We start from the raw sequence: 19977 nt of genomic DNA on the forward strand, positions 1-19977 counted from the left end.
TTAACATGTAATGGAGACATTTTACTCTCTGGGTGAAATGAAAGAGAGCTCTGTGTGACCGTGCATGTGTGTGTGTGTGTGTGTGTGTGTGTGTGTGTGCACGTGTGTGATTGTGTAGACTGTCTATTATCAGACTCACTAACACAACATTGTAAGATCATCCAGACGCACCCACTCCACACACACTAGCACAGGTGTGCACACACAATCTACTCAGTGTAACATGGTCATTTTTACCCTCTGTTAACACAATAGGTAGATTACCGCAGTGGAAAGAGGTAAGCGATATACATATGAGACAAAGTGTAGCATTGAATTACAATATATCATACACCAAATCGCATTATGGAAACCAGTCAGAATCAACAAGTAATCGCTGTCTGAAAACAAAACCATATAAAAGGATTCCAGGGAATTTAAGACTTTCTTTTTGTCTTGCAGTCAACCACATGTCTCCTTCTCGGCTGCCAGTTATGAATAATCACCATCACCACTCACTCAATACGGAGCCGTCTATATTATCCAGGGCTCCAGAGCAAAGCCACATGATTGGCTCTTGATTGTTTGAGCCAGGCTGTGATTGGTTAATTCCTGTGCATGGCAAACTCACAAACTGACCCACTTTCACTAGACAAACACAAAATGAGATGCGGCCATCAAGTAAACACATATGGTTTTGTGCTGCATGTTTATTTCAGTTGAACTATTGAACAGAGGAATGGATATGTCTGTATATGTTAACGTCTTTATTAATGTTTCATGCATCAGGTTCACTGCTGATTGTGTTTTGGTGGGTGGGGTCATGTTCAAATAAAACAAACTTCTGTGGGTGTGTTTGTACACTGTTCATGCACGCACGGGTTTGTCTGTGGTTATCTTAAAGTAGAGATTCTCTTGTGGTTCTTATTTGCAATGTTTTGCCTATTAAAACACAAAAAGTCAGCACACTGTTGCTCCCAAATATGCACACCACAAACATGACATGTCTTTATAATATCACTCTTTTTCTCACACAGTATAAATGGGTTTTTATAATTGAAAACATACGGCTGCCTTTATATTTCAGGAAGGATTTCCCACGCATGGGGATTGTCCCCCCCCCCCCCCCACACAACTGTTGCACAGGGGGATGTGGCCAATATTAGCTCAAAAAGCATGCATGGACTTTGCAAATACACTAGACATAGTAAATCATCTAGACACATGTGACATTCTAATACTAATCATACAAAACTATCCCAAGAGTGCAATGCAACAGCTCAAGTGTCAAGTAACGCAACACACAAAGTTCAGTCAGTTTCAAGTTTTATGTCAGTTGCTTACCACTGACCATTAGAACAACAGCCAATCATTATGTACCATCACATGGACTTTACAATAGGGTACACATATTTACTAAGACTTTTCCTTTAGCAAACTTCTAATTTGGTGCTTATTAATAGTTAGTAAGGTAGTTGTTAAGTTTAGTGTAGGGTAGGTTTAAAATCTAAAATATGGCCATGCAGAATACGGCATTAATATGTGTTTTATAAGAGGTAATAAATGGCCAGCATGCTAGTAATATGCATGCTAATAAGCAACTAGTTAATAGTGTCCTTAAAATAAAGTTTTACCATGAAAACATATGGGAGACTGATTTTGTGATACATTAATATACAACAAGTTTTACGACCACAAAGGCATCATTGCAGCCACTAATGTAGGTGTCTGACAGCAAAGCAGCTAGCTAGTTTTTTGATAAAGCTAATGACGAACTGAAACAGCTATGACTGTGCTCAGACTGTGTCTTAAGCAACTAGCAATCAGTAGCAATTATCAGACTTAATTTGTGGAACCAGAGGAGACCATATTCCTATTTATGTAACTGACATAAAAGGACTTAACCAAGCTCATCATAACCATATAATACACACTAATGTCTACTGTATAATGCAGTTTATATACCATGTGACAGCAGCATTTACAGCTCAGTTTTAATAATCAGGCCAAAATAAAATCTCACAATAAGGTCGCAGACAAAAAGAGATCAAATCCTGGGTTATAATCAAGGTTATTTTAACTTGATTGACCTGACCTGTTCTCTTTACCTGTACTGTGCTGATACACTGTACTTGTACAGTGCTATTAATATAACATCTATCCCTTGTTTTCGGCTTCTAGCAGGAGAGGAGACTGATTGTGGGACAACTAAATAGGGTGGGATAAGGATTCTAAGAATTAAAAGCTACCTGCTGGACATAATGCAATGTCAATAAATGAGCCCGATGGCCTCAATCTCCTGAAACGCCAATGAACTAAAAAAAAGTGCTGTTCCATGTTGTCACGGTGGATTTGTTTTCACTTAATAATTTTAGTATAATTTTAGTAAATGGTCTATTGAGAAGTGGCGGTGCTTCTATTACATTCCAAATTATTTGTTGCCATTCCGAACAAAAAGTGGCACAAAAGATCACTTAAAAATATCTAAACATGCCAAAAAAAATAAAAAAATAATAATCACTATGCAATGGTTATCATCTACAGGTTTAATCTCTTTGTCATAAAGGCCCGTTCACACCAAGAATGATAACTATAAAGATAACATTAAAATGTTAAAACATGAACTATATTAATATGTACACAAATGTGCAATGATGTTGTGTTTATTATAAGTGTGTACTGTAGTTCTGTCATCTGCCGCTTTAAATTCTCAAGGGTGGATTCTGATTGGCTGTCAGTGTTTTTATCATTCATCAGCTGGAAAATAATATATCCTGAAAGGGATTCCAATGATAATGTTCCTTGTTGTTATAGATACGGTGTGGACTTTACTAGTCTCATGGAATTAGAAAGAATATTAAATACCATAGTTATGTTTATTGTTATCGTGAATGTGATATAACTTGATATTAAACTAGTTTGGCTATTTGTTCTGGCTCTAAAATGTCAGTGTCCATTTTACCTGATTATATGAATCCTTAGCATTCTAAAAAAAGAAGCCTAATGTGGTATTTGTCATGATCCGACTGACTTTACTGCAGACACAGTCTGAGCTCATGCAAACTAATCACTGAATCAAGAGAAACATGGACAAAAGCTTGTGTTTTATTTTGTGCATTTTATAGACTTTATAGACTATGTTTCCTGTTCCAGAGAAACGCCAACTATCACATGACTGGAACTACTATTGTTTGTCTACGATCACACACACACAGTGTCTCACGCACTGTCACACACACACACACACACACACACACACACACACACACACACACACACACACACACACACACACACACACACACACACAGAGAGAGAGAGAGACATGCAAATAAACACAAGCATGGCGTGTGATGTTGGACTTCAAAGGCTATAGGGAGCTGTGTATGAAGCGCAGGGGTAACTGAAAACCAAGCAATGATGCAAGAAGAAAATAGGTGTGTGTGTGTGTGTGTGGTAAATGTTAAGACATTTGTATAAGATCATGTTTACTTTGATCATTGCAACCAAACCCATTAACACACTAAGCCTTCGGTTTATTTAGCAGAGAATTCTGGGCTTCACCAGCTTAAATATCAGCTAAATCCAGTGTTCTATTTACTCTTTGATCTGTGGAAGTACAGTGATACATGGTAACATTCTTGTTGGTACGCCATAGCTGTTTTGGGGGCGATTTCTAGGGCATTTCTAGGTTGTTGCTATTATGACATTAAGGCAATTTAGTGCTGATAATTAATTGTTATCCATCATTTGTGGGATGAGTTATGTGCTGAAGTTTGAGCTACATTAAAAACAATGCTTCTCTTAAATAAAGGCTGAAATTATCGATTTGCCTTGGGATATTATTGATTGGTCGATATAATCAACAATGTCGACAATTTAAAAAAAGAACTGTCCAATAGTCATTTTATCTCATATGACATAATGTAAGGGCTAGGGCTGCACAATTAATCAAATTTTTTATCGCGATTACAATTATGGATGCCACAATTACGTAATCGTTCAAAGCAGCAATTAATCGTTCAAAGTCCACTTATGTTCATCTGCGTGCTTAAGATGCGTTTTTTTTTATTCCTACATGTTATCTTAAGGGTGTTTCCCATTATTTTAATTTTAGTATAACATTATAATACCATTCACATATATATATATATATATATATATATATATATATATATATATATATATATATATATATATATATATATACATTTTAATTTAAAGAAGAAACCAATCTGATGTATAGTTGACATTTGGGGCTTAATACTATAGAAAAGCACTAAAAGTTTTTCAGGTAGAGTGTTTTCTAATTGTTTATTTTCATATAAATATACAGCATGCAGTTGCATAAAACAATGGTATAAACATCATTCAATGTAAATTGTGATAATCGTAATTAATAATTGCAATTACAGTTCAAGGGAATAATCGCCAATTATGATTATTGTCATAATCGGGGAACCCCTTTAAGGGCCTGCAATAACACAGTATGACCAATAGACCCGTAGCGCAAGACTGTAATTCATGCAATCCAACCAAAGAAGATGTGAAAACTACGAATGAAAGAATGCTGTCATGTGTAAAGACCCCGAAATACTCATAGTGATTTTTTTGCATTCTTCTGTAAAAGGTAAAAAGAAGTCTGACATACGCAAGCAGGGGGTTACCATTAGCAAACATTCTGACACTGATGAGAGCGACATTAAGGTGAATGTGTATGCTACACTTTTCCCCCTCAGTAACAAAATACTACAATCGCTGATTAGTCATTTAATCGCTCTAGAACTCATTAGATTAATTGGTTATCAAAATAATCATTTGTTGCAGCCCTAGTCTTAATCAGAGCTGTTCACTTGCGTATTGAAACAGTAGCATGCTATGAATGTGCCTTATGAAGCTCCATAGAGGTCTCAAGAAGCTTCACTGCTCACACAATGTGACTCAGAGGTAAAACCAGAAGGTGGGCAGTTGGTCTCCAATTTCCCACTCGCTCCTTCATATCACAATGCTGGCTTAGACACACAAATCCATTCCTCACAGTGAACGATAGATAGAGAATGAAGAAAGGGGAGAGAGTAACTCAGGGGGGTTTAAGGCGGATTAAGCCCTGTCAGCCCCCCTCTGAGGGTTACTGCTGGGAGACTCAAACATGACATAATTCAGAGGAGACTAAAGGACAAAGACTTCTCTCTCTCATACACCACACACACACACACACACACACACACTCAGTGCCTCGCTCTCGTCCACTCATCAGACAGACAACATCAAATAATCCCCCCAACAGCCCTCTACAGAAGAATGGTGCACGTTTTACAGTTACACACACATTCAGCGGGTCGAAGGAGTTCAGGCCTGTGAACGTGAAGCTTTTATAGTTTACTGAGGGAGAAAGAGATTTTGAGAGACTCCCAAACTTAAGTCATGTGTGTGTATTTATATATAGCTGGATGTCAATAAAAGTTTTAAATACAGACTTTGAGCTGAAGTCCGTCCAGCTGTGAGGTAGCGGTACAGCTGAGAGTTTCCTGAGGCGTTGTCCAGTTTAAACCTATATTTAATCTAGAAAATACACTAGTTGCTTGGTTTGCAATGGCTGATATAATGCCGACTTATATAATGCAGATATACATTTTAATTAATTTGTAGATATACACAAACTTTCACACACTTTGCTGCATAAATTAGAAAAATGTGTGAATTACCCAAAGCCTACCCTCAAGTTTATGATATTTATGCTCTCTAAAAGCTCACTTTTTCAATGTTTTACCATTTTCCCTCCCAACTTTTTCCAAGTCCCATTGCTTCTAATCAATGCAAATCACTACGCTCTCCCAGCTAAATTAGGTGCCAAGACCAATATTTCTTCAAACATTACAAAGATTGGTCTGCACTCTTTAAATCTTTTATTGGGATCATAAAAAAGACAAACATTTCGGCTATCTGCCTTCATCAGCGTGACAAGTCATATTGCTTGGAAATGTAACAGCACACCTTCCTTCAAGAAGACATATGAAGTATCATTCATGTCTGTTGCACAAACTGTGTTTGGATGAATTGCATTCCAAAGTAAAATTTCAAATTCTAATAGTAATAGTGATACTAGCCTTAGCAAAATTAACACAAAGCTACATACACATCAGAAAACTATATATACACTCCCACCTAGTCGTGTACATATTCACCAAGATATACAGTATGCACACACTGTAAAACAGTCTGACTCTTGTAGTCTGTGTACATTTCCGCCCTGTCAGTATGCACAGTAAGCAGTTCCTGACCACACATACTGTACAGTAAGCATATATAATTATTCCCAAACACGCACTCATAAACATGTCAAATACTCAAACATGAGTATGAATGACTCTACTTGTCTGAATAATGGTCACTTTTCACATATGTGCAATCAAATGTAGAGCGTGCAACTGATGTTATTTACGCTATAATGTAGTGTGACGTGTATATAAAGGTCAAACTGTAAGTAACGTTATATCACACATGTCCATCTGAAGAGAATGTGAGCTTTTGAGTGTGTTTTTGTTCTGGCCAGTGAACTGTGCTTCACTGGAAACTATTGCAGGAACTGAAATTAGCTAAGAAGCTTGTGAGAACATCAAAGCATTAAACTTATTAAAGATGGTTGAATGCAGATGAGCATTAAATGGTTAGTTTTTAGCACAAATTAAGTTCTTATGAAATGCTGCTGGCGTATGTTTTGTGGTGTAACAATTTTACCAGTAGCCTACCATTCTGATATAAAACATGGGTGTGCTCATAAATGACAATTCTGTTACTCATTTATGATCTCATGTTATTTTTTTGTTCATCCATGAAACACAAAGGGAGAAATTTAGCTGCTGTTTTCTACACAGCAAAGGTGGATGGTGCATTTATACTGTAAATGATATTTAGGATCTTGAACAGAGGGACATATTATCAGTGAGCTTCGGTCTGTTCTTCACACAAAGCTATAATATGGCTCCAGACAACTTGTAATTCAACACATGAGTTATATGGACTACTTTTATGATTATTTTATGGTGCTTGTAAAAAGAAAAATATCCAGGGTTAGATAAAACAAGACAGTAAAGCAAACTATGACAGAATTTTGAGTGATTATTTCCTGAATTATTAGTATTGATTACTTTCTGCCTGATTGATTGCCTATTTTTATATTAGACTTGTCTATCTGCTCAGACAGATACGGTCAATCCTTTAATGTTGGATTCAGTCTGATAACCTCATTATCATATGTGCCAGCAACTATGTGCATTGAATTAATTTCTACTATTAATTTAATTTTCCGCTATATTACTTTTAAAATGAGACCTTCTTCTGCTGTATCATGCTATTCTGTCTCCAACATTGGCATTTGTGTGTATTCATTACAAATGAATCCTACAGCGTGAAACGTATGCAAACACAAACTGTCACATTAGCTTTAAGAGAACTCTGATCACCGAACATAAAAACAATCGGACACATGCGCAAAATTACACAAAGCTCTCGTGGTCTTGATATCTCCATGACAATGTGTGTTTTGCAGCCAAGCGCTGCGTGTCCATAACCAATGGGATTAATTTTCCCCAGCCCGACTGCACGAGAGCAGCACACACACTCACGCAAGCAACACAACTTCTATTCTGGTCTCTGAAACATGCTGGAACTCCACCACGACTCCTGGAGCTGGAATGCCTGTAACGGATTCATAACATGCCGAAAACATTCCCAAAACAACTCCAAATTCTCATCTACTCCAGGACTGAGAAAAAGTCCTTATCGCTCAATCAAACATAATGACTTGGAGTAATCACATCTTTATAAATAGCTCTTCTTCACTGCCCATTTCCTGCAATCAGACTGACCCATTATCTCCCAGAAGTCATCAGACCAACCGACTGAAGTTCTGATTGTAGAATGTTCTCAGAGTTGGACATTCTAACTCAGAACATTCATCACTTCAGTTACTTTGTAACAACCGATGCACATTGAAGACAAAGAGAGTTACTTCTTTATTTTTCCCAAACGTTTTACTTGTAGACAATCCCTTATCTACTATAACACATCAAAGAACTGCAAAAGACAAAACAGTCTGACTGCAGTCCAAGGAAAATCTTAAATATCAATTTATCAACCACAAAAACTGTTCCAATACAGGAGAAGGACAGACCCATTCACATTCTTGATCTGCAAAGCGCTGCTGTCTGGTATGACATCTGAACTATGTTTGCCCTGTCTGAAGGATCAGGGTCTTGTAAAACATAACATGTGCATTCTTTATTACACATGTATAACATGGTGCACATTTAAAAGCAATGTGTTAATTACACATTTATAACAACCAAATTACTGACAGGCTGGTAAGAATTTCCCTTAGAGCACTGAATGCACTTATAGAATAGGATGTGACAAAGGGACTTAACCTGCATGAATGAACATACTAATACACACACACACACACACACACACACACACACATAAGAGGTGAAGGTCCGCCCCTGACCCACTGCCCCAGTGCTACCCACAGATTAGATTTCACTGAGATGGATTTGCTTCAGAGAAACCTAAACCTGACATTTATATAGGCCATGCATTTTTAACCCCATCTTACAAATGCTCAAAGAATGGAAATGAACAGGCTTTGGAAACTTCCGAATTGAGAAAAAAAAAGTACACTGTTAGGTTTCAATGTTATTAAAAACGGTGCATATTAGTACCTTAGAGTAGTAATAGGTACCTTTAAGGTACTATGTTGAGCATTTTAGGGGTAAATAAGGTACAAAGGTGTACCCCTAAAGGTATAGTGTACTTTTAAAATACAATTTCTAAAGAGAAGAAATTGGATAAGGCCGTTGGAAAAGCCAGGGTAGAACCTCCTAGGATGACTGCTTTTTGAACTTTTAAAACAAGTAATTGTTATCTGCAAATAAGTTCTGACAGGTTTTCACCATGCCATCTTTCAAACACATGCTTCAAACTCTTTCTCGCTTTCTCCAGCTGGGTTGCATCCCGGGGGGTGTATTACTTTAGGGACAGATGTCCTGAGGGGGTGCTGGTATTGTCTAAAGCAGACTCTAAACTGTTTTTATCCCCCCTCAACCCTCAACTCATGGGGGACTAATTTAGGTTTGGGGTGGGGGAGAGCGACAGAGAGCGAAAGGTTTCCTCACAACGACAACATAACTGAAACATACCCTTACTCATTACATCTACACTAAAAATAAATAAATAAATAAATAAATAAATAAATAAAAAATTGGATGATTGACTTTGAAACAATTTTCACTCAGAAAATGCTTGTAAATCTCACAAGTAACACTGAATTAAACATGAAAATTTAACGTAAGACTGCATTAGTATTTTCTTGTAAAACATATTCAAATAATGTGTTTTATTTACAAATCAGTGTAATACCATTCGTATACATGTCAAATCCTATCAAACACATGCTCACGACAACACACACTCTCCTTATTTAAAGGGACACTCCACCCAAAATGAAAATTTTGTCATTAATCACTTACCCCCATGTCGTTCCAAACCCGTTAAAGCTTAGTTCGTCTTCAGAACACAATTTAAGATATTTTGGATGAAAACCGGGAGGCCTGTGACTGTCCCATAGAATGCCAAGTAAATAACAGTGTCAAGGTCCAGAAAAGGTATGAAAGTCATCATCAGAATACTCCATCTGCCATCAGACGTGCAATCTGGTTATATGAAGCAACGGGAACACTTTTTGTAAGTGAAGAAAAAAAAAAGACTTTATTCAACAATTCCTTTGTCAACAGTCTCCTCTGTGTCTCTCCATATCACCGTATGCTGTGTTTGCTCTTCTGCTTTCTTTCAAATCAAAGCTAAATACACGTAGAAACAGCGCATCCTTGTGGCGCAGATGATACAGAAGAGCATACGCAGCATACGGTGACACAGAGGAGACTGTTGAATAAAGTCGTGGGCTTCTTTTTTCGCTTACAAAAAGTGTTCCCGTTGCTTCATATAACCCAGATTGCACATCTGATGTCAGATGGAGTATTCTGAAGATGACTTTCATACCTTTTATGGACCTTGACACTGTTATTTATTTGGCAGTCTATGGGACAGTCACAGGCCTCCCGGTTTTCATCCAAAATATCTTAAATTGTGTTCCAAAGACGAACAAAGCTTTTACAGTTTGGAACGACATGGGGGTAAGTGATTAATGACAAAGTTTTCATTTTGGGGTGAAGTATCCCTTTAAATCTATTTACAATGACTCCAAACAACCCAAACACTACCTATTTCATATTTACTTTATTTATGAATCACATTTACCTTTGACAGTGTCGTCAAATAAAGGTTTGGTCAGATCTGTGTAATGTCTGGAGGCAATTCTGTGCCTAAAGTATAGCTAAGTTAACTAACCCAGACACATATATGTATGCACTTATAAACACTTATGTCAGTTGAGGTTGTGTAAAGGACTTCTGTTTGGTACAAGAGCCCACCAGCAAAACCAAGCCAAATAAATACTCTTAGTTCACAACTTGCCAACACACACACACACACACACACACACACACACACACACACACACACACACACACACACACACACACACACATACACACACACACACACACACATACAGCCCAAACGGCAGGACTCGGGCAGCTTAAACACAGCGGCTCTGACATCAATCAAAGAAGTGTTCAAATGTTGCCACATACATTCTCAAGAAGCTTTCAAGAGCTGCTATGGCTTTAGAAGCCATAAAGACACATATAATCACAAAGATTCTGCACATAAAACACATGACCAGCATATCTAAAGAAACCAAGTGCACACAAAAGTACAATAAAACATACTAACATAATATCAGTAACAACCAAGACTTATCATCTGTTTATATGCTGCATGCAAGTGTGATCACTTACCCGTAGGCATTGCAGCTCGATTCAGATTTGATTACATATCCACTTAGTATTCCAGACCAGTGCCACACAAAACACACACACACACACAACACACACTCCTCTAATCCTTCAATTCACTTTACATTCTCCTTGAGACACACGGGATATACTCCGTCAGTGTGAATGATACTGCACACCACACACACACATTCAGTAAATCCTGGGTTCACACACACATAAGCTCTGAGCTGCACCACAACGGTCCTGCCGGTCGGCCTGTCACTCACACATTGAGCACTTCTAGACTCTCTTCCCAAAATCTCCCTCCCTGTGGCTCCTCCCTCTCCCACTGCAACACATTAGCGGCTCAGACTTCCACAGAATGCCTCTCTCTCTCGCTTTCTCTTTTGAATTCCTGTAAACTCCCATGATTTTTTTTTGCATGTTTTTTTTTTCTTACAGTGTTTATTAATTTACTCCATTCTTTTTCATCATGTGATTAATTTGAAGTATTTCTATTTTGGCACAGCAAAACTTTGACACCAAAGCTTTGACACTGTTTGATTCTGGCTGTCTGAGACAAATTTGGCAGTAGCCCCTCACTGCAGAACACAAGATCCAGGTGGCGTGGTTGGATCCCCATCTAGGGGGTGGAGATTGGTAGGATTTAGGGATGGAGGATGGGGTAGGTTTAGGGGTGGCTGTGGGAGGGTTTAGGGATTAGAGGGTGGAGACGGGTAGGTTTAGTTATATGTAAGGTGGGAGGAGTTGGATCTGGATCCAACCATGCCCCCTGGATCTTGTGTTCTGCAGTGAGGACCATCTCAAATTTGGGGAATTATGAAACATGTTCACTGCTCACTGACAGATGATTAATTGCAAAGAATATTTGCCTCTGATGAACTTCTGACAGTCTCTGCTTCAGGAAGAATTCTAACTGAAATGGAACTTCATAAGTGAGTGATGTTGAACACTCTACATAGGCAGCAACTCTTTGTGCTATACAAATGGTACTCTTCATGTGACACACACAAGAGACATTATACACAATTCATTTACACAGTGTTTGGTATTAACATCTCTCTAATAATGATAAAATACAAAGCACACACAGCAATTGGTAAACATTCTGTTTTTTAGGGTTATTTTTTATAAATGCATGTTATTTGTCATTAATGACTCACCCTCATGTCGTTCCAAACCCGTAAGACCTCCGTTAATCTTCGGAACACAGTATAAGATATTTTAGATTTAGTCCGAGAGCTTTCTGTCCCTCCGTTGAAAATGTATGTACGGTATACTGTCCACGTCCAGAAAGGTAATAAAAACATCATCAAAGTAGTCCATGTGACATCAGAGGGTCAGTTAGAATTTGTTGAAGCATCAAAAATACATTTTGGTCCAAAAATAACAAAAATTACGATTTTATTCAGCATCGTCTTCTCTTCCGGGTCTGTTGTGACTGCATTCACAACACTGCACTGACGTACAACACTGCTGACGTGTTTTCTGGTGCGCCCAATAACAAAGATAAAACGTCAGCAGCGTCGTACGTCAACAGTCACAGCAGTCACGCTCACAACAGACCCAGAAGAGAAGACAATCCTGAATAAAGTTGTAATTTTTGTTATTTTTGGACCAAAATGTATTTTCGACGCTTCAACAAATTCTAACTGACCCTCTGATGTCACATGGACTACTTTGATGATGGTTTTATTACCTTTCTGGACGTGGACAGTATACCGTACATACATTCTCAATGGAGGGACAGAAAGCTCTCGACTAAATCTAAAATATCTTATACTGTGTTCCGAAGATGAACGGAGGTCTTACGGGTTTGGAACGACATGAGGGTGAGTCATTAATGACATAATTTTAATATTTGGGTGAACTAACCCTTTAAGTTGAGCTGCTGCCTTAAAAAAAATAAATAAATAAAGTATATATAAAGTATTACCATTTTGGTTGTAAAAGTCATTTTTTAACTTAAGTTACATTAAACTGACTTAAAAATCAAGTTTAATTTCATATAAATACATTGAAATTGTTCAACTTATTTTGATGAGTTCATGTAAAAACATAAGTTGCCATGATTTACTGATCGTATATATATATATATATATATATATATATATATATAATATATATTATATATATATATATATATATATATATATATATATATTACAGTGTATATTTAATTTTTTATTCATACAATCTGTTAAGAATTTATTTGTATTTAACATTTCTCTTGCTTAGTTTTCTCTTGGATAGAGGAGCTTGATAGATTTTCTCTAACGTGTCCCTTTTGAAAGAGAAATGCCCATTCATTGTACTGGACATGCACTTGCAGTGTACTTCAAATCAAATAAAAGTATAATTTTAAAAATTGTACTTGCAGATACTATAATTTGAATTAAATAAAAGGCCACTTGAGTGTACTTAAGAGAGAGTTCACTTTCATCACTGTTTTCCTAACACACTTAAATACACTATTAAGGCAAAGGGCATTTTGTAATAATGTTAAATTAAAAGTTTTACTTTATATATTTACTTTTTAAATCATTGTTGTAATAGTATTTTGTTTGTGCTTTAAAGTACAATTATTTTCATATATGAGCTGACTATACTAAAACACATGTAAAGTACTTGAATATAATTTGAACTATAGTGTTTTTAGTGGTGAGCTGACTCTCTCTCTCTCTCTCTATCTCACACACACACACACACACACACCACACACACAACACACACACACACACACACACACACACTGAAACCCCACTGGGCCCAGGTCAAACTGTTGAGAATACTTAAAAAAGTAAGGCAACTTGATGCAGTAAGACTTTTGAGTTTTCTCAACAATAGATTTTTTAGTTCAGATCAATAAAGATACTTTGTTGAGCCAATGTAAATTTGTTTGTTCATTATTATTTTTTACTAATAGAAAATTCTTGTCACAGCAATTGAAACAACAATTACTGTCGTTGAGGAAATATTTAATCAATTTCTGTTTCCTAGAAAAAAAAAAAAAAAAATAATAAATAACCACATTATTAAATTTATGTTTGTTTACACAATGATAAACGTGAAAGGCTAAGTTAGTCTAATAAAAAAACAACATGGTCTGGTTGTAAGATGACTTAAAGACTAAGATGACCAGGAAATGGACATAAGTGTGATTGAACATACTCTAGGCCTCAAAAACAGACACACAAACCTCAAGAACAGTGACAACCAACAAATGTTAAAAAGAAGAGCTCTTTAGATCACAGTACAACACACATAACTAACAATAATGATAAAACAATAACAAAAAAGTTGAAATGAAGTCAACCACGCAAACAGCAAAACAATAATGCTATAACAGTAACTGCATAATTTATTCATGATGCAATGCATGCTGGGAACTCACAAAGCCTTAACATTTCACCAATATGAAATTCTTTATTCAGACAACTGTGTTTGACTAGTTTGGGTAACATTTGGGGTAATTTTGTTGGTCTGACAAGGATTTTTATGTAAATTTCAAGAAAAATAGCATTTTTTAGTATTTGAGACTTAAAAGGTTCGGGTAAACTGGAAAATGAGCAGTTTAATTTTTTTACGTGTGTAGCAGGGGTAAAGACATGATCAATATCTGAGAACAACCCCAATAAAGACTGCCCCCCATTGAAATGCTCTCAAATAAACAATACACCCACAGCCATTTATCATCACACACTATCAGTCAGGGAGATTTATTCCTGTCCACTAACGAGCCTGATTTAAATCATACACCTTAAACTCGCTAGTTATTTTAGTTCATTCATTAGCTCTAATTATCTAGATATAAGATTGGATATCCAATGACTGTCTTATATAAATACAATAAAGTAAAATTGTTACATAAGAATAAACAACACACACTCACACATAACACACACAAATTAACTAATAACTACTAATGTGCAGTAAATGATCTTTTAGTAAATTAAATATTCATAAGAATTAGCAAAAGGAACTAAGTTACCAATGAACCAACAATCTAGCTGGCTGGCTAGCTAACTAGCTAGTAACAAAACAATAAATCAGCCTGCTAATTAACTAACAGCAAAACTAACAATTTTCAGATTTTCAGATTGATTGATTGAGTGAGTGAGTGAGTGATTGGATATTTTATTTTTTTATTTTTCACTCAGCAATAATATTATTATTTTTCTATCATGACAACTTCTCAGATATAGTTTTACCATGGTAATATGATAGTGTTTGACTGTATTTGGTTTTGGCGAGAATAGAACTGCTAGAACTGCTGCTGCTGAGTAAACAGCTTCTGCCAATGCATCCACAGACAAACTGCTGTGAGCATGTAAGACATACTGCTGCCACACAAATAGCATGTATGAAAAGCTATTTATTAAACCTACAATAAACTGTAGCAGACCTATACAGGTGGAGCTGGGGAGGTGGAGGGTTTCTTTGCTGTCAGAAATCCTCCACCTCCTCCAGCTCCATCTGTACAGCTCTGCTATGGGCCAATGAAACATGAACCAAGATTGTGTTAAGGAACTACAGTGTCAGTCAATGCCACCTAGAGCTCATGACAGAACTACAAATATTTTTGGTTGATAAGTTTTAAATTACTTATATTTCTTCATATATACACTGGCCACTACATAAATTTTGTCCATTTGTGTGTGTGTGTGTGTGTGTGTGTGTAGGATTATCAAACTAACTAATAAACCAAGCAAACCAATAAAACACAGCAAGCATACAAATTGACAAATGATCACAAGTGTTGAGTGAGCAATGAAAGGATGGCATCAATGAGCTTTCTTGCCAACAAACAAGCTTCACATCATTGTCTGTACTTATCTCATGCATCATTCAGGACGTCTGTGGTCACCCACTGTGGACAGTTAACCAAAGACTGAGTAATGTTCAGTATTCCACTGAGTAATTAGTAAGTGTGAAGTAAACGGATTTGTGGCTTAGAGCTGATTCAGAATTGCCTCAAGTTGAAAAGGACACTCATTCTCCTTGGACACATTCAAAAGGAGACAACAGAGGTGCATGCTAATACAAGTGACTCTAAAACACCTTAAAAACACACACACACACCCTCTGAACACCTACATTTGTTTTTAGGACAATATGATAAGCAACTGTGCAAGTGATAATACCTTTAATGAGCACTATTTAACACACACACAAACACACACACACACACACACACCACACACACACCCCACACACACACACACACACACACACACACACACACACACACACACACACACACACACACACACACACACGCACACACACTTAACTAGTTTGACATCCAATCTCAATCAAGCAGGCTTTTCATATTCAGTGACCCAAATGAAACCTCTCCCACAGCTCTCACCTCCAGCATAAGCTCATCACACACACACACACACACACACACACACACACACACACACACACACACACACACACACACTAAGAGCTTGTTGTCAGTTAGAATTGATGGATTAAAGTCTCTCTCACACACACAAATGCTCCATTCACAGTTTCACAGAGTTTGAAACTGCAGTCTAATCCCTGATCACTCAAACAAACTGAACAAAACCCCCGTTTACCAGGAAGAGGATGAGATTTCACACAAACACACGAAACCATTCGTCCTCGTATCCTTACATGTGTACTTCAGATATGTTTAGTGTTAACTGAACACATCCTTACCACTGTGTGCTCTGTATTATTTGCACCACCAGATATTGTGATAAAAAATATAATAAACAATACATTATAAAAACTGCACTATTTAAAAAGTGCAGTTTGGACATTTACATATCATTTTTGCATATTGTAGTTTACTAAAGCTAATGTTACAGCACAGAGAAGGAAATGACAGCACTTCTCTAGATATACTGGACGTGCAGAAAACACACAGAAAACAAAAATTTGATTAGTTTTTCAGATTATGCTATAAGTATGTGTTATGAAACTGAAATATATTAATTTGATGAAGCACAACAATAAGGCTCAGTTTGTGAAATGCTGAACTATCAATGAGTTATACGTGAACAATATATATATTTTACATCTAAGTTAATGTTGATGTTTACATACACTATAGTTCAATACTTTTAAACACTTTAATTCAACAAGGATGCATTAAATTGTTCAAAAGTCTCAGTATAAAACATTTATTTCTGTTTCAAACTATTTATTTTCAAATAAATGCTGTTATTTTTAACTTTCAGAGAATCTTCAAAATGCACAAATGTTTTGATTACAGTTTTTTTCAACTGCTTACACACATTTTCAAAACTTTACACACAAATCCAAGAATTGCACACACACAACATGCAAAATGTAGAAATGAGCACTGCATTCAAAATATCACAAACACATCTCAAAATCAAACATTCGGCCATAATATTATATTTTTGGATATATCATGTACACACAGTTATTCAAAACCTAAAAAAAGCTAAAGTCATTAGCTCCAATGTACATTTCTGTACAGGACTGAAAGTAATTGGCAGAGAGATGTTGAACCAAATCACGGTAAAACACGAAAGCCAGATTGAAACCAAACTTTTTTTTTACTGTAAGCATGTGGCTGTGAAACAGTTTATACTGAATCAAGATAGTGCTAGATTTTTGTGTGTGACACAGAGAATTGTGTGTGTTTTGCAAAAAGTGTTTGAGTATTAGGCCAGACACAGAGCCCCAAGATATCATTCCATCTATATTTTCTAAAACAGATTTTTCTATACTGTTGGACATGATGTTTTAATTATTTTTAATACTAGTCTAATTACTGGGGTTGTTCCTGACTGCCTAAAAACAGCTACAGTAAAGAACTCAGTTAGGCTCAATATTGTAATCATTTTAGGCCTATATCAAACTTGCCATTTCTTTCGAAGATTCTTGAGAAATTTGTAATGACCCATTTCAGTCTCATTTGATGTCAAATAATATTTTTGCAAAATTCCAATCAGGTTTGCTCAAACACAGCCTGGAAACTGCACTTTTAAAAACTGTAAATTATATTTTACTTGAAACAGATAAAGGGAATGCTGTGCTTTGGTGCTTTTAGACTTAAGCTCTGCATTTGATATGGTTGACCATGATATCTTGATTTCCAGGTTGGAGAGCTGTGTTGGGTTACAGGGGAAGGTTTTATAAATCAAATAGCTGCAGTCCCTGATTCTGACTGTGTAATATACAGCTGTTCATCAGTTACTGTGTGCGTCACTGTACAGCACTCATAGGGACTAATCAGAAAACTTAGGTGCACATGTCAGGAACTAGATCTTCTAGAGCAAGGATGACAATTCATGAATGTGTTTATTGAAAAAACATTCCAATCAAAGGTTTTAGGGTAATATCACAGCTACATTAAATACTTACTGTTATTTATTAATCCATTTTCGCTAAATTCTTGAAATGATTTTTTACCCCAAACCATTTAAAAGTAAAACAAACACAATACAGAGGGCTTGGGCGGGGGTCGCCAGGAAAACAGCTGTTGTTATGACAACAGGTTCGGTGGCAGGCCCTGGGATGTGAGGGGCGGGACGGCCCACACAAAAGAACATCGTTAATAAACGGGGTGGTCCCCCTCACTCTCGCACTCCTTCTCAAAGAAGGACAGAAAGACAGAGAGAGAGAGAGAGGGGGGGTAAACACTCTGCTGTTACAGTGCACTAGATGGCCAAATACAAGTTACATTTGTTGTAGATCTGCATGCATGAATGTCTTCACACTCCACCAGAACAGATGCAAATCCAAAGCAAATTCTCCTGATGCATCCTAGTAATAGACAAGATTTCAGCAGGTGATTGTGTTTGTGTCTGTCTTTCTGTTTCTTTTTGCATGATTGTATTCAAGTGTGTGACTGTGTGTGTACTACCAGTATAGTAATATAGTAAGGATAGTAATACCAGTAAATTTTGACCTAGTGGGGAATGAAGTGTTCTGAAAATCTAAAAACGCAGTGTGCTTTTTTTGTACCCTAGGAAGTGGATATGCCCTGCTGTAAGGTAGCATCAGTGTGTGTTTGTGTCTGTTTGAACGTTAGAGGTAGATTTGATGATAAATGAAAGCTTTTGTCCCTGACACACACACACACACACACACACACACTGCATTCTACAGCATGCATACTCAGCTGTGCTAGTTTCCTGTTTCTAATGTCACTACATTTCAAAATTTTAACTCAAATGAATGTTCAATGGCAATTTATTTGTTCATTTGGTAGACATGTAGTAAGTAGGTTATGGTCAGCTTTGTGCTTTCATCAGGGGTCAGTGGCACTGTGTGTGTGTGTGTGTGTGTGTGTGTGTGTGATGGAGGAAGTGCTGTGTTGGCCTCAGATGATCCCGCTGGGTGAGTGTGTCAACAGAGGTGGAAATGGTTTGGCCTCTGAATCAACATGGATGTATTTTTGTGGTGTGTGTGTGTGGATTGTGTGTGTGTGTGTGTGTGTGTGTTGGGTGGGTGTGTGTGTGTGTGTGTGTGTGTGTGTGTGCTGGAGAAAAATGAAAATCTAAAAAACATAAATGATTCAAAAATATTAACAAACTGTGAGTGTCCATCAAGCAGGTCAGTAAAGCAGCACATTCACACACTCACATAATGACTTCAGCATATATCCAGTGCTTTATCTCTGTAACATGTAAATGTTATGCACCAAATATTTTCACATCCAAATCCAGCGCACACATACAATCCTGTAGACAAGAATTTATCACAAGACAAACACTTTGTTTTAAATCACTACCATTATTTGGTTTACCATTACCATTTTATTTAAACATAATTAAAACAAGATAAATGAGATATTATGATTTGTTTTCAGAAAATATAATGAATATAATGATATCCTCTATTTTGATATGCTCTAGATTTCATTCAATTTCCAAAATAATACACAGTAAATGTATCACGGATATGTGGAGTTGGATATTCATTTTATGAAACTGTAATTTTATGAAATAAAAAGCTTTCTAAATGACACCTTAAAGCTAAGTAGTACAGCAATGCCTCAGTCTATACAAATAAAAGACCCCATAAAAACTCCTACAAATACACAGCAAGAACCCGATAAACATGAAAGCTG

At 36.7% G+C, this 19977-nt stretch overlaps 1 protein-coding gene across 2 annotated transcripts in view; it reads right to left on the reverse strand.

Annotated features, from left to right (window-relative positions):
- LOC109085042 (pleckstrin homology domain-containing family G member 1) overlaps positions 1-19977 on the reverse strand; it is a 45948-nt gene that overhangs the window by 25768 nt on the left and 203 nt on the right. Inside the window, exon 1 of one of the 2 annotated variants that reach the window (XM_042751379.1) lies at positions 10896-11034. The exons of the other annotated variant lie outside the window; for it this stretch is intronic. Coding sequence (XP_042607313.1) covers positions 10896-10905 — 10 coding nt within the window. The 5' untranslated portion in view covers positions 10906-11034. Of the gene's footprint in view, positions 1-10895; positions 11035-19977 lie in introns of those variants that run through there. 2 annotated transcript variants of the gene reach the window in all.

This window comes from Cyprinus carpio, chromosome B23, assembly GCF_018340385.1.
Source record: "Cyprinus carpio isolate SPL01 chromosome B23, ASM1834038v1, whole genome shotgun sequence".
Lineage (NCBI taxonomy): Eukaryota > Metazoa > Chordata > Actinopteri > Cypriniformes > Cyprinidae > Cyprinus > Cyprinus carpio.